The sequence below is a fragment of the Stegodyphus dumicola genome, chromosome 5 (assembly GCF_044657685.1).
Source record: "Stegodyphus dumicola isolate Sdum_Otavi_A_Nest chromosome 5, ASM4465768v1".
Taxonomy (NCBI): Eukaryota; Metazoa; Arthropoda; class Arachnida; order Araneae; family Eresidae; genus Stegodyphus; species Stegodyphus dumicola.
In genome coordinates this window covers 106,487,053-106,502,958 of record NC_140772.1, presented here as the reverse complement: position 1 = coordinate 106,502,958, position 15,906 = coordinate 106,487,053, and the positions used below count along the sequence as shown (strand labels likewise).

Genomic DNA, 15,906 nt, shown 5'->3' with positions numbered 1-15,906 from the left:
CAAAGTTTATCTTGAAAGGTTTAAGCAGCCATCTTCCAATTTGTATTATTGCAATCTTGGAGTTCAACAAAGTGTTTTCCACCTGCTTTTTGACTGCCCATTGATTGATAATGCAAGAAATCTATTGAAATGCAGATTAAAATTAATTGGAATTCATTGGCCGATGAAATGTTATCATTTTGTATCTTCAGCTTTGGCCTACCGAGCTTTTGACGACTTCGTTGACTTTTATTTTTGACATTGTAAATGATTTCTTTATACATTTATATTTTTTATGTGTGCGTATTTTTTTCTTTGTGTTTGATTTCATTGTATTATTGAAAAATGATGTAATTACTTACAATTTTGCTTTTTTTGCTTATGATTTGTAAGTCTCATGTGATACTTTGTGGTGCACAAGGATTTCCTTTTCTTTAAATAAATAAAAAAAGGTGGTTTGAGTTTGAGGGGAGGAGTTAGTAGAAAACCATAAAAATAAATAAAGAATAAAGAATTGAAATATATCCAAAAGCAATAACAAAAAGCAATGAGAAAAAGGTCTTCAGTAAAAGCAGAATGAACAGAGGATTAATTTAATTTCTTTGATCTATGAACTCTATGTAAAATGGTATACAATGTACAATTTCATGTGATGACATCCCCTGATAAAGCAGCAGTAGGCCATTGCAATGCATTTTCAATGACAACATTGTTCTGCATTTTATAACTATTTTAAAAAGCATATAACAAAAAATCGCCCTAGATAAATTATGAATGAAGCAAAGGCTCAGTGAGTCTCAAGTAGAATGGTGAAGGAAAATAAGATGTCCCAGAAAGACAACTGCCAGATAGGGGATTTCTCACACAAACAATAACATCTCTTCTTCACCACTTTCCATTCACATCATCTACTCAGTTTTACTGAACATTGTCGAACTACATTCAATTTTCATCTATTTCATTTCTTCAATACTGTGTTTACCTTTTTTTGCTTTCAGTTTACATTTAGTTATTTCCATTATTTTTACGCTAATAAACTTTGTGCAAAGTACTGTCGTAAATACGAGGTGCTGTAACGTCTTCAGCTATTTTCTGACCACCACTTGAAAAGTGCTCTAAAATCTTCAGCTATTTTTTGACCACCACCTTGAAAGATTTCAGAAAATGAACATCACCTAATGAGCAATTCTCGAGAAAAGTGAAAGTGCCCTGCAATCATGTAGCATTCTACAGTCTTTGCTACCAGCTGCAACGCCTTTATCTATTTTCTGACAACCACCTCAGAAGTTCTTGGAAAAAGAATATTTCCTAATGATCACTTAGAAGTTCTCAGGAAAACTGAAAATGGCCTGCAGTCACGTACCATTCTCAAGTCTTTGTTTACTTCATAGTCGTCCGAAGGAGCAACATCGTTCATTCCTTTATATCCATCTATAAATGTTTTATTATACACTGTCACTCCACCCAGTTTTAGTCGCAAGTCCGGGCCATTATGTAGAACATTTTTTTTTTTTTTTGAGGGGGGTAATAAAATTTGTAAAATTATTGTAAAGGTATGACTAAAATAGTAATTTATTAATACAATGCCCTCTGGTAGTGGTATTTCTAACTATTTTTTTTTTTTTTTTTCACCAAAAAACATTCTCATCCCTTCATTAAAAGTCCACCACAAAATTTCACAATTTTCTGATGAATGATTTCATCCGCAGGCAGCTGTGAAATAGGTACTTAATTCTAGACACCTTACATGGTGTTAATTCTAAATACACATATGTTCTATAATACAAGAACAGATTAATCTATTTTACATTAATTCTTAAAGGGAAGAAACAGTTTCAGTTTATGAACATTTCAGATGAAAAATGGCCTTCAGGAAAGAATTCAAATAACTAAGGTTTCACTGTATTTATATTCTTAAAAATATTCATCACTTTCATAGGTGGTTACTACTAGACGGTTCACAGTATTAATTTTCTCAGCAATCTCAGCATGAGGTCTTTCTCTTTCCTTTATATTAATAATTACATATTGCATGTCATTTTGCTCTATTATATTCTTCAATAATTTAGAAATATTTAGAAATCAATCTCAAAATCTGCTTATAACTAACATATAAAATAATAAAATATTACATAAAATAAGATAATAAATTATTAGAAAGATACACAATAGTCTCGTGAGTATTCTATACGCTGCTATTTATGACAAGTATTAAATGATAAAATTACAAAAAAACTCGCTATACATCTATGTCAATAAATTGCCCAATTTAAATCATTAAAGTCTTTAAATCTGGAAAATACTTCCTTCTAATAAACATGGCAAGGAATGAAACTGATGTGTGTAGAATTATAACACCACAACAACATACATAAACTGTTATTTTTGTAACCACCAAGAAATTTGTAAAAGCATCAAGGGAAGCAGCAGACAGAAAGAGAAAAACAGAAGGGAAGTACACTACCTTAAAAAACTTTAATATTCACTAGCACATAATGCCTTACTAGAATAACTTGGTGTACATTTACCACTCCGTTTACATCATGCAAATGTTCCTTATTTTATAAGGATTTTCATCTGTTATCAATGTGCTAATCAAGCTGAAAAGTTTTGATACAAAAAAAGGATAATAACATAAATTCACAGTTCATAGAACATTTCTATGACGGAATGATACATTCAACTTTTAAGAAGAAATACTTGATGACATCCAAAAGCAGAATCTGTGATATTTAAAAATGTATTTAACAGCTTAAACAAAGATCCTTTTAAATGCTGAACATTGACTTACATTAACTGAACAGACATACAGCATTCCCAGTTAAGAAAAGGAAATGGAAAAGTTCCAGGTTAACATTACAAGAAGAAAGCAAGAATATTTAACCCTAACTATGATGCAGCTGTTTGCGTGATGGCATTCTTAAAATGATAAAATGCTCTTCAAATTTATAAGACATTTAAAAAAAATTAATTACTATTATCATAACCTTATTTTTGTATTTTTTAACCAGCAGCAAACATTTACTTTGCATGCCTTTATTTTTGCATCCGTAGCATTTAACTCATCTGTTTTGTTGCTGTAATTTATGTTACTATATAAATGACTGTTATTCATTCAGATAACCATATATGTTCTATAATATTGTCTGCCAATTACATAAGACTCTCTTCAAAATAAAGTCCTCTTCAATACTATCCAATTCATTATTAAGGGAAAGACTTCTTTCATTTTTGAAAAATACCCAGCACACCTATGTTTAAAGCAAAAATACATCCCAATTTTAAATCACCTTTGCCAATGAGGAAATTGAGCTGAAAAAAATGTGATACTTTTGAAAAACAGTTTGAGGAATAAAATTTGTGCAAAAATATATTTTCATAATAATTAATTTTGTTTAGGATATTACTAATTTCAGTACCAAAGTTTCAGAAATGGAATACTTATTTTGATACCACATTATAATTTTCTGTTTTTCCCATCTGATGATATGATTGTTTCGGAAAAAAAAAAAAAGAAACTACAATTTTAAAATCAAATAACTGAATCTTAAAGCTAACAACAGTTTATATCTGCATAAAATATCAAAGTATATAATTATTTGAAAATTATTTATTTCACGTTAAATATAATAAAAAGCATATATCATGTTTAAAATTTTTCGAATACCCAAAATTTTCATTCTGGAAAGAGTAACATACCCATTTTAATGAGCATAAATTGCAAATAATCAAAAACTTTTTGCAATGACATACTAATTTTTCCCTAAAACTTTAAACTAACCAAACATATTCCTATTTGCTTACTATACTAGAGTACTTATTTTTATACTCATTTTGATGAGCATAAATTACAAATAATCAAAAATTTTTTTTGCAAAGGCACACCAATTTTTCCTTAAAAACTTTAAAGAAAAAGAAAATAAAAGCATTCCTGTTTGTTGACTATTTTAGAGTACTTATTTTATACTTATTTTGATGAGCATAAATTACAAATAATCAAAAACTTTTTGCAACAGCAAACCAATTTTTGCTTAAAACTTTAAAGTAACCAAAATCATCCCTGTTTGTTTACTATTTTGGAGTATTTAACATATTTATTTTATATACGAATGAATCAAATTATGATTTAAAAAATCTGCACTATCATCAGCTTACTTTGATCATTGATGAAAAAGCCTGTATGACAGCTCCAATGACTGCACCACTCCCAGTGATATTGGACAAAGTCCCTCCCATATCTGCTACTATAAGATTATTAACATCTTTTAAAAACCTAAGGGGAAAGGAAAGCAAGAAATACCAAATTTGTAAATTCATAGTTTAAATTCACAATTTATATTAATAAAATTCAAAACATTAATAAATTTATTTAAAAAATAAGCACTATAATTGTGTAACAATATGAATAAAATTTTTAAGTATATAAAAAAATATCAATTTAGTGAAAATATATTCCTCTCATCTCATACTTCAATTATAATTGATTTCAAAAAACTTTAACTGTATATATATGTTTCAATAAAAATATCCTACACTTTGCATACATGTTTTCTCAGCATATTTTGGCAAAAATGCATCTTCATTACACAGTTACTCATAGATACATAAAAATTTCATTTACAGACACTGGCAGTCTGCTCTTATTTACTTGGAATTTCAATAATTCCATGTCTGTTTAATAAATATGAATCTAGTATTATTGTTTGATTGAATAAATCTAATATTATTCTTCATTAGATTAATAAAATTTTATCACTATTCCAAAGTTCATTCACTTTTTAACAAAAACCTGTTATTGCAATGAGATGTTTCCCTGTACATGGTCTAAATAATTTCTTGTTAACTACATTAACATCTTTCAATATACACATACTTTGTGAGTGAGCTTTAAAAAAAAAAGAAAGAAAAAGAACGAAAGAAAAAAAAAAAGACAGAAAAGAAAGTGACACTCTTATATCTCCCTTCTACTCCGCCGATTAAAAAAATTCAAACAGTGTTTTCCATGTCTTGAAAGCATGACTTAAAATATTCATCTTAGATTTATATGCAGTACTATTCTAATATACCTATTTTGACATAAAATCAGACTTTTTCTATAACGACATGCCAATTTTTTTCATATTTCAATTCAATATCTCAAATTGTGCCAAAGCACCAAGTTTTGCAAAATTCTCAGCAGGATTTTTTTTATTATTATTATTTTTTAATTAATATTCAAAAAATTAACTGATTTTGGCATACATTAACAATCTCTCTTTTTATATTAAACTTAACTTACTCTTTCATAATTAAATATTTAAGTTTAATCCAAACAAAATTCACAATTTTTTTAATTTATTATAAAAATTTGTATATTAAAATAAGTGGTTCTTTTCTGTTTTGCCGCCACACACGTTAAAGTCACCAATAATGTTACAACTGATGCCAAACGGAATATCCTCACTGGTAACCTTTTACGCCTTATTTTCAAAACAAGTCGCAGCCATTTCTTATCAGATTGATCAGTTCTTTCAATACTGGCAAGCAATTATATAGAATTTTTACCAGATAGTACAATTTTATGCTCTAAGGCCATTCGCGGTAATTAAGTCAATTAGAATTAAATCACACTGTTCACCCGAAGGTTAAAATATAGAAAAGGCACAGTCAAGGGTTAAATTCATCAATTCTAATGAGAATACACTAGCGAAGTAAACGCACTGCGGTTTTACATAATTTATGAGTAAGCTATTCATTCAAATTGAACTAATTCTTGCATTTAGACTTGTATTCCATATTAAGATTTCACTCGAAATTAATGTAGATCATTACTGAGAGAATTAGATTTTTGTAGCGTAGTTTACGTGAGATGAGATCACTTGAGGTCACGTGATATGAACTAGTGACAAAGCTTGTTGAACCATGAAAGCATAATAAATTCTTAATGTCTTTTTACAAATTCATTGTCTTTATTTATTTGCTTTTTACGAAATTTTAAACGATATTAAAATGCTTATGCCTTCAAAATAAAAAACTCTTAGAACTAACATTTGTTAACATTTTTTATGTGTACATTGTATGTTGCCACCAATAAAGTCTGCATGGCTAGATTTGTGCCAGCTAAATGGAAAAGTACCAAATAATTTTTATAAACTTTCAAATTTTTTTTTTTTATTTAACTTCGGAAATTTTTATTATTATCAAAGTAAATGTATTTCTGGGCATACCTACAAAAAATTAATAGTTTTTTATTTAAAATTTCTGAAGGTACACATAAATTCTTATACTGATGTGTTTTGAAATTTGGCATATTTGTTATAAGTGCAACAACAAATGCGGTTTACAGACTTAATCATCAATGAATTACAACAGTTATTTTTAACCTTAAATACTCAACTTTTGTTGAAGATAATTCATATGAATTTCTTTATTCTAATTTTTTGCTGATGTATAATAAATATTTATTAATAATAAATAAATAGTTATTTTTTAAATTTATAAAGAATACTAATCAAAAGTTTAAAGATTTCTTTTTTATAAGAGTAAATTTTTACCTTCACCATTTTCGTTTTATCATCTGCTATTTTATTTAATCTTTTCTCAAAGATGGGTTAGGATTAGATGGGACAATATAGACTCCAATTACAGGCAGTTTAAGATTGGCCCTCCACAGAGTTCAGTGAGTAGCTTCATACTCTTCAACATTTATGTTAATGATCTGATCAAAGAAAAGAAGAGATTGAAAGAGGTTGGAGATATCCAAGTGAGCTTGTTTCCTGATGACCTAGTAATATGGATGAAAACTAGTAATTGTCAAAACTATCAAAGACAGAAACAGCAACTTGAGAGTAATATGGATAAAGCTCTTGTGGCTCTTTAAATCTTGGGCCATGGACAATCTCTCGATCATCAATAAATTAAAAACTATGTATGAGTTTTTTACTTTGAGATATGTTGTGTAAGGATCTTAAGTTTTACTAACGTTTATTTTATTTTAAATCTTTACTATCACTTCTTATTTTCTACTTCCGGCCAGAATTAAAAGCTTTAACTTATTTATGCAAATTTGTTGGCGAACACCAAGTACTTAAGTTGTGGCTTTTTGCCAAGCGAGAGAGAGGAAGGAGTTAGTAGAAGCAGACCGCTTGCCTTAGCAGTTTTACTCGGTTGCTGTTTGCCTTCCAGGCCAGAGGTTTAATCCTCTTAATAATTTTTAAACGTATTGTAGTGTTAACAGTTCTCTGTACTACATACGGCTCCCTGTTAATATACGGCCAATCTTCCATGTAGGCCCTTGTTTATTATTCCAAAGTTAAGTTAGAGTTTAGTTAATATTTTTATATTCTTACGTTCAGACCACAAGTGGTTGGTCTCTGTATTCCGAAGTCTGGAAATTATTGTAAAGAGTGAAAAATAAAGGGTTTTGTATACCCTTCCTGTGTATCTTGTCTACTTCCCACATTTATTGAACATAGCTTTAGTAAGCTCCCTGTTCCGAGTCAGGTTCTTGAATGTTCCCCAAGCAAGTAAGGCAGAATACTGAACCTGATAGTTGTACCTGACTTTGATGTATATTTGGATAACACAAAATTAAATGGAAGTAGCAGGACAAAATACCTCAGGATTTATAATGAACAGTAAGTTAAATTTTTTACAGCATATCAGACAAACTGTGATCAGAGTCGAAAAAAGATTGCATATCTTAAACAGCCTGCGCAAAATGGGGCTGCACCGAGAACACTCTAAATCTCACTTACAATATCTATATAAAACCAGGTTTTAAATATGGCAGTGAAACTCTGGTTTCGACCGCAAAGACCAAGTTGAAAGTCCTGGAAAGAGCCCAGAAGAAAGCTTTTCGTTTGATCACAGGAGCACTAATAACAACTTTAAGTAGCACTAGTAAGTTTTACAATCCTATACTTCACCTATACTTCAAACCCTCTGATTATATATCTATATCCTATACTTCAAACCCTCTGATTGCCAATGAGATAAAGAAACAAGCACTTTTTACAGCTACTAGACTAAAATCTCAACAGGCAAACTGGATGCAAAACATATAAATGGGCTTATAATTAGAACTTAAAACTTCTCTAGCCGAGATCTGTGAAGGCCTTCTGGACAATTTAAACCTTAATATTCGTGGTGAAAATAACAATACACTTATAAACCCACTGGAGTTTTTGGAAATACCCTACAATTTAAAACTGTACGAAAATAGAAAAAAAAGACGCACTAGCTATTATTCTGAAAACAAGTGCCTTGCCACTATTGGGCAGTAACTATTCTAAATAAGAATGAATGCATGTATTTCAGATAGCTCTAGAATGAACAATGCTGTTGGTGCAGGTATATATTGTAAACTGTTTTCACACTACATTCTTTAATTTGAAGCAGAAGTTCATATGGTCATTTTAGTTGTTCTAATTTGATATCTAGAATTGAGTTTTTTACAAAGGCTGTCATTCTTATTTATTCTAAGTTGTCCATGCAGGCGATAGCTCTTCAAAACCACTCTGAACCTACTCTTATGTCAAAAATAAAATGAGATATCTGAGAACTAAACTCTGGAAGAATGAATATCAGGCATTATTTGAGTGATTCAGTCGCAGGCCACATAGTGAGATTGTGGCTAATTTCAGACTTTAATTCAGGGCACGATTGCTTAGCTGAACATCTCAGCAGAATAGGCATACTAACTAATAGCCAATGTCCTATCCGTGAAACAGACACTATGGATAAACAGCATTCGCTCATCTGGCTAGATACTGATCCTAAGTTACACAATAAGTTACAAAAAAGTTCGCCTGCTGTATTGGATAGCTAGGAATCATGTGTCCTGAGCACACAGTTGCTTCTCCTCTAATCACTGAACATTTTTAAGACTTAAATTGTGAAATTTTTATGTCTTAATTTCTTCGTATTACAAAGACTTGAAGTTTAGTGCTGTAATTTTTAAGTGTTTTTAATAATTTGGTTATGCAATTTTAAATTTAATGTTTTGTTTTTGGTGAGTGGCTTGATGTAAATGGATTGATTTCCGAATAAAGCCACAACAACAACATTTTATTTAACTTCATTACATATGCAATAAAATTTATTTGCAGGTCAGAAACTGGTTATCATGCATATACTTAATACTTATGAATACATCAATATGCCAAAAATATTGTAAATAAAATATGCTGTCTTCTACTATGGAAATGTTTAACAAAGGTGAAATTAACTAGAATATAACATTTTTCTGTTCTTTTTCAATATGTAGCAAATGCAACAAATAAAAGTTATTCTGATAAATTTTTATGTCCAAAGATATTTATGGCATTAACTGCATAATATATTTTCAAGCAAACCAGTTATTTATATTTAATAGAGCTGCTAATCTTATCATTGAGGATTCTTTTTTTTTAAAGCATAATGCATTTTTATATATACTAGGATGCTGAATAATAACTTTTTAAAAGATAAACTGGGATACAAAATTTCATTCCCATAGAGATCAAATTACGAAAATTCAAAGTTTATGTAGAAATCATTTGCAGCTATTTGGCCAATAAAGACATTATTTTTACTAAATAAATCTAACAAGATAAGTTTTCAAAAATAAAAAATAAACTAACTTGTTTTCTGAAGTAGAGTATTTTCATTATGTGCTTAACATTTTAATTTAAAACATGTTTGTCAAGACCTCAATTTTTAGCAATTATTAAAATTCTCGTAAAATAATTTAAAAGTCATCCTTTTCTATACACATGTTCTTAGTTTTATATCAATCAAAGTTTTAACCCTGCATTTCTACTCTTTTCGTTAACTCCAACAAAAAGTACTAATTATGTGCGTTTAATTGATGAATGAAAATTTAAGTTTAGACACAGAGTAATTCAAACCTTGCTGATGTATCTCTCATATTCCTCCTGATTAAATAACTACACTGCTTTTCTGTGAACTTCAAGTTTTCTTAATTTAGAAATTGCACATAAATTATGATGGCTGCTTATTTAAACATCGCAAAATATATGGGGGGTATTTGCCAAAGGAGAGGAATGCGTTCAAGGAGGACTTTTCTAGAAAGTGGATCATACTCACATTGCACAGAGGGAAATCATGAAAAATATAAAGCTAACTCATTAGCCCAAGTTGAACTCTGGGACAAACTATCAGTATTCAGCAGTTTTTAACTGCTCAGTCACCGATGGGACCACTTCAGTTATGAGCCAAGTTATTAGTTTCTAATTTACTATTTGATTTTTAAATATTTAAAGTATTATTTTATTCTCAGGCACAAAAAGCAGAGTTTGTAAATGTGTTAGTTTTTATACTGCCAAGCTATAATTCAAATGAATGTTCAGTTACAATAGCTGTTATTGCATTTATTTAGTGTCATTAGAATCTAAGCTACAGAAGGGATGGTTATCTCCCTACATTATTCATTATGGAAAGACTGAACAGGTATTTAGATTAAATGACATTAGGGTTATCCTACAAGCTGAGATGTCAGTGTAATGCTGCAGTTTTACATGTTTGGCTAAGAAGCAAACTTAATAGCTCAGAATTAAGAACATGACTTTTAATCATGTGAAAACCATTATTCCAAAGACATTGTATTGCGCAATAATGCATTTTCCCACCAGTCACAAACACTTCATACAGCTGCTCTGTTCTGAAAATAACTATGTTCACTGATCCTACATAGTCTTCAGATTTCTCTCTTTGCAAATATTTTTGCTTCCCTCAAAACAGAGATCCTTTCAATGGGAAGTTTTTATGGCATGGAAATGATAAAAGGAATGTGACATTCTACTCTTAGAGCAGCATCAAAAATACAGACCTCTACAAGCTTTCTCTTTATTTGTATATCATATCTGTATTAAGAAAGGGAGTTGCATCAATATAAATTCAGCAGTGTTTCAATTTTTTAACTGCACTCTGATTAGTTAATTGCCATACTGCAAGTATACACTAAAACTTCGATTATTTGAACCTCAATCGGTCAACACCTTTGAAGGAACAGTTGTCAGAACTAGAACTTCAAAGGTAAATATTGAAAAATATTATTTGAATTTGATACTAATTCATAGACAAATTTTTAATATTTGTTTTTTGATGGGTATGTTCCTTCAATTTTGGCTTGTTGAAACTTAACTATATTTGAACTGATTCTTTGCTTTTTTTCATAAAAGTGCAAAGAAGAATAGTTTCAAATTAAGTATTTCACAATATAAACTAAGCTTTAGATTAAATTCCTAAGCTTTAGCAATGAGTTTTGGTCATCCCAGTTAGTAAAAATATAGGAAATAAAAATTTCTATATTAACTCTCTAACAAAGAATGTTTAAAATAGCTAGCTTTTCTTCATACTCTTACAGGTAATTTTAAATTATTCTCTTTAATATGTCCTTTATTGGTCTTAAAAAGTATCAAAATTATCTGATTTAAGGGAACAGTGGACGTTCAAATACTTTTTTTAAAATTATTGTCATAGAGATATGAAACTTTGCATGCATGTATATTTTACTATAGTTATATCAAATTATCTTTGAAAAAAATTTCTGGCTCATAGCAATTTAATTTTTTGTTAATTTGGTTTTAATTTTTAAAATGCTCTATGCAATTTAAAAAAATAGGAGAAAAACGTAAAAATAATAGCTGCCATTAAAAAATGTAATAAAAAATAAAATTTTTCCAAGCCAGAAGAAACAGCAATTTTTCAGCACTTTCAGAATGGAAAAGGATTCTGAATAGGTTAATATAAACTGAGAAGATCATAAAGTGAATTACTTTTGGCCGAAAGTGGAACAAAAATATGCAAAACTAGAGTCTAAAATTATTCAACAGGTTTCTCAACAAATTTTAAAAAATACAGTTCTTAGGCAAAATTTAAGTTGTGGAATCAAAATATGGAAAATCGAACTATTTAAAAAAAAAGTCCAATTCTGTGATAAAGTTCATATTTTTAGAGCAACCTTACATGTAAATATGATGTATGTACCCCCTCAAGCAATCAAGAATGAAGAATACAAGTTAAATTTCGCCAATTGAGACTCAAGCTTTAGACTGCATTACTTTAATTCTAAATCTGCAAAGCAGAATTATCCACTTGTGGAAAGTAATCATGGAAGCATTTGGAAAAATAAGTAAAACTTGCCTATATTTACAGTATTACAATGGCAAAAAACATTACACTTAACCACAAGGAGCATAATCTCAGAAACCTAAGAATGCTTTGAGTTCTTAGCCACTCATTTATTGAAGAGCCTAACATAAATAGGGATGCAATTTACAGAACTTTTATCTAAAAATAAATACAGTGAACCACCATAAACATAGACTGGAGTGAACTTACAGTGTTTACAATGTTAACCATTAACTCACTGGTTGGCTCAATATACATTACATGCAGTTTACAAAAAAAAAAATCTGATTCAGTAGATAAAGCTATTATCAAGAATAGAATGCAGTTAAAAACCGTCTGCTGAAGTAATACAGTATCCAATGACACACAATGTAAATCTTGATGTATATCAAACACGATGTAAATCTTTCATGACTTGAGGCATGTCATGAATTTTTTTAATCTAAATATGCATTTTAGAAGCTAATCAGAAAAGCTACATACAAAATCCTATTGGATATTTCTAAGCATTTAAAATTAGGTAAAAAAATAACCTAAGCTTGGTATACATTTTTAACACAACTCTTATCAATTTCAAAGACAATCACTCACATACAGGTTCCTTTTGTTTGTTGTCATATTACTTTTATAATTTGATTTCTTAGCATTTGAGGAAGTTATCAAAGCACTAAACTCTTTAAATGAAAGAAGCCCCCTTCCAAAAAAAGCAAACCCCTCAAAAAAGGAACTAATGATCTGGAAACTTTTAATAACGAATACTAAATTACTGTGCTTTCTCTGTACTCTACGTTTTGACACTCAGTTTATTCTCGATGAAAAGTATGTATGAAGAAGTTATTTATAGAAAATTTAAATGTCTTACAAACATCACTAATTAAGATACAGTCAAAAGTCGTTAATTCGGACACCCATAATCCAGAATGACCTATAATCCGGGCCTCAAAGCTAAAAAATTTTCTGCGCATGCGCCGTGTTAACACATGCGCATAGGCATTTACGTGTGCGTGTAAGACCTTCACGACTGCGCATATGCGTGTGCGCAAGTGCAGAATACGTCTCCGCGTGCACGTTTAATGTATAACGGATGGTATAAGCTAAAATTATCTAATTATCTATTTCAGTTAATGTCGATGATTGCGTTGTTCCTTAATCTTCGAATTGGATGCGGCTTATTATTTTTTGCAGACTGTAAGAGCAATTTTATAAAAGTAAACTTGAACTTCCGATTACGTCAAATAGAATTTCCGATGCTGGAGCTCCCAAAGGATCTACAAAACGAAAGTATGTTTCAATGTCCATCAAACAAAAAGTGGAATTGTTGCAAAAAATGGATAAAGACATGAAGAAAGTGACAGAAAGGTTAGTGAAAATGAAAAAATTTCGATTGACAAGTTAGTCGGTATTCTCGGCACAGCAATTACGGGACTTGAACAGCGGAACTTTGTAACTCAACAAGAAATTGTCTGTTTATAGAATTAAAGAGAAAGTATTATCACATAAAACGAAGCAACTTAAACAACTTACATTGAAAGAAATGTTTAATAAAGTAAACAAATAAATATTAAGCTATTTTTTGTAAATTTTGATACCCTTTAAATCATAATTGTTCTTTATTTCATAAATTACGGTTTCATATTTTTAATTTTAGAATTTCTGCATGCCATCTGACGAGATTTAAACTGATGATCTATAATCCGGAAAAATCGATAATCCAGAATCGCCGAAGTCCCGACGAGTCCAGATTAACGACTTTTGGCTGTACTTACTTTTTTCACCATTTTTGATAGAATAAATATTTTTATCTCTTAGTTTATGCAGTCAAAATTTTCAACTCAAGTAAATTGGCAATGTCTACCAGAAACTGGGACTATAAAAAAACAAACTCGTGCATCTCATGTTGTTGGGCATGTTGTTTTTTCAATCATAAAAAGCAAATCTACACAAACTCTGTAGAACACCGGAGACAGACTTCACATGAATAATAATTATAATAACAAAGAAGACAATGTTTCGAAAACCTAACACTGCACTGCAAGATCATGATGCTCAGTTATATGTGTGGCTTCAAAAAAAGAAGGGAATCACAGCAATAACAGTTAATACCAAAAAAATGATAGGCATAGAATTTAGGCTGATGATGTTTGCTAAAATCATTGCTCAAAATCATCATGGTAAAAAGCAACAAACTAATGTGAATAATCATAGTAAGTTGATTAAATTTTTCTATATATGTAAAGAAAAACTGCTAATCTCTGTGCAGAGTTATAGATCATATTTTAGTCAGATTTGAAATCATCCCTCAAAAGTTACTGCAGAATTTTAAAAGAAAAATGTAATATATTATGGCAAAGCACTTGAGAACCTAAAAAGATGTTATTATACTAGATTTCTAACTTATTCGCTGCCATTTACTAGAATACATAGGGTGTTCACACATTTTCTTAACAACTTTGCAAAGATTTATATATAAACAAACCTTAGAATTTTGCTTACTAATATATTTAGACTGATAGCCCTTTTGTTGATCTATTATATTACATCTTGATTTTCAAGAAAAAAGTCCTTTTTTTTAATATCAAGGTTGATTTTATTCCACTCCTCCTTCACAGTCTTCCAGAGGTCCATCCAATGTTTTGGAATGCCACTTATAAAGAGCTTGTTTTAAAAACCCAAATGCACAGTAATCCATAGGAGACACATCAGGGGACTAGGATGGAATGCATTTAAAGGGAATAGCTTCCATTTCAGTTTCATTTCTCATTTTTTCAAAAATAGAGAAGTAGATTTAGACGTATGCTTAGAGCCTAATCCTGATGAAATTTGAAACAGTGAAGACTGGATAAAGAGATGGAATTTCTTCTTTAAAAGTAGGTGTTATAACATATTTCTGATAGTAATCCGAATTAATTTTGACATATTTTCTACTTTTCTCAAGTTTTCTTTTGTAAGAGAATCCAATAATAAGCATAAAACCTTCAAAAAAACTTTTCTTGTTTTCTCTGAATCAACATATTAGTCTTTTCCTCCTCTTTTTCAGTAGTACATCAATCTTTTCCTATTACAACCAAATATGTATATCCAAGCCTCATCAATTGTAACTATATATTTCCATTTTTCACCTGCCAAATAATTTTCATACAGCAATCTGCACATAGCCTTACGCTGAGAAACATGCTTCGGGGTTAGGCGATGAATAGCATTTTTTTTTTTTTTTTTGTTTTTTGTTTTTATTAACTTTAAATCATATTTTATAATTTTGTGCACAGTTCCTACACAGATATTTAAAAGGTTTTGGAATAGTTCTTCGGGTGGAGGGCTGGAATTTCCTTTAAAACATGAGATGTGACTTTAGATTTAATTAGAGCTGTATGTACCTTTGTTGGGTATGCATTTTTTGCATTTTTCTCAGTCAGATGTAAACTTGGATGTTTCTTTCCTTTTATATTAATAAAGTCACTTATTTTACACGTAAAAATATTAAATCATGCTTTTAACATCTTTTTTTAATAACTGAATAAGAGTATTTCTTTTCGGAAAGTGCAAAAATATAGCTTTCGGTACATTGTTTATTTTTCAGTGACATTTTAAAGAAAAGAATATTTTTAATGCTGCAGGCGATAATTAAACTTTATTCCAATTTGATGCCAGTCACATCCAGCTATGAAAATACTTGCAGTTGATTGTCATATCTAAATCACCGAGTGCAAATACTGCTATAGTAGATGCATACAAGGTTTAGGTGTTTGGTGTAAAGGAAAGGCTGAATAATACTATACTTGGAATATTGAAGTGGAATTTTTCGAACTGTAGATA

At 29.9% G+C, this 15,906-nt stretch overlaps 1 protein-coding gene across 2 annotated transcripts in view; it reads right to left on the bottom strand.

Annotated features, from left to right (window-relative positions):
• Positions 1 to 15,906, bottom strand: part of Epg5 (ectopic P-granules autophagy protein 5) — a 342,575-nt gene that overhangs the window by 159,717 nt on the left and 166,952 nt on the right. For both annotated transcript variants that reach the window (XM_085816957.1, XM_085816958.1), the window contains exon 20: positions 4,135 to 4,252. In XM_085816957.1, the coding sequence (XP_085673083.1) occupies positions 4,135 to 4,252 (118 nt within the window). The remainder of the gene's footprint in view (positions 1 to 4,134; positions 4,253 to 15,906) is intronic.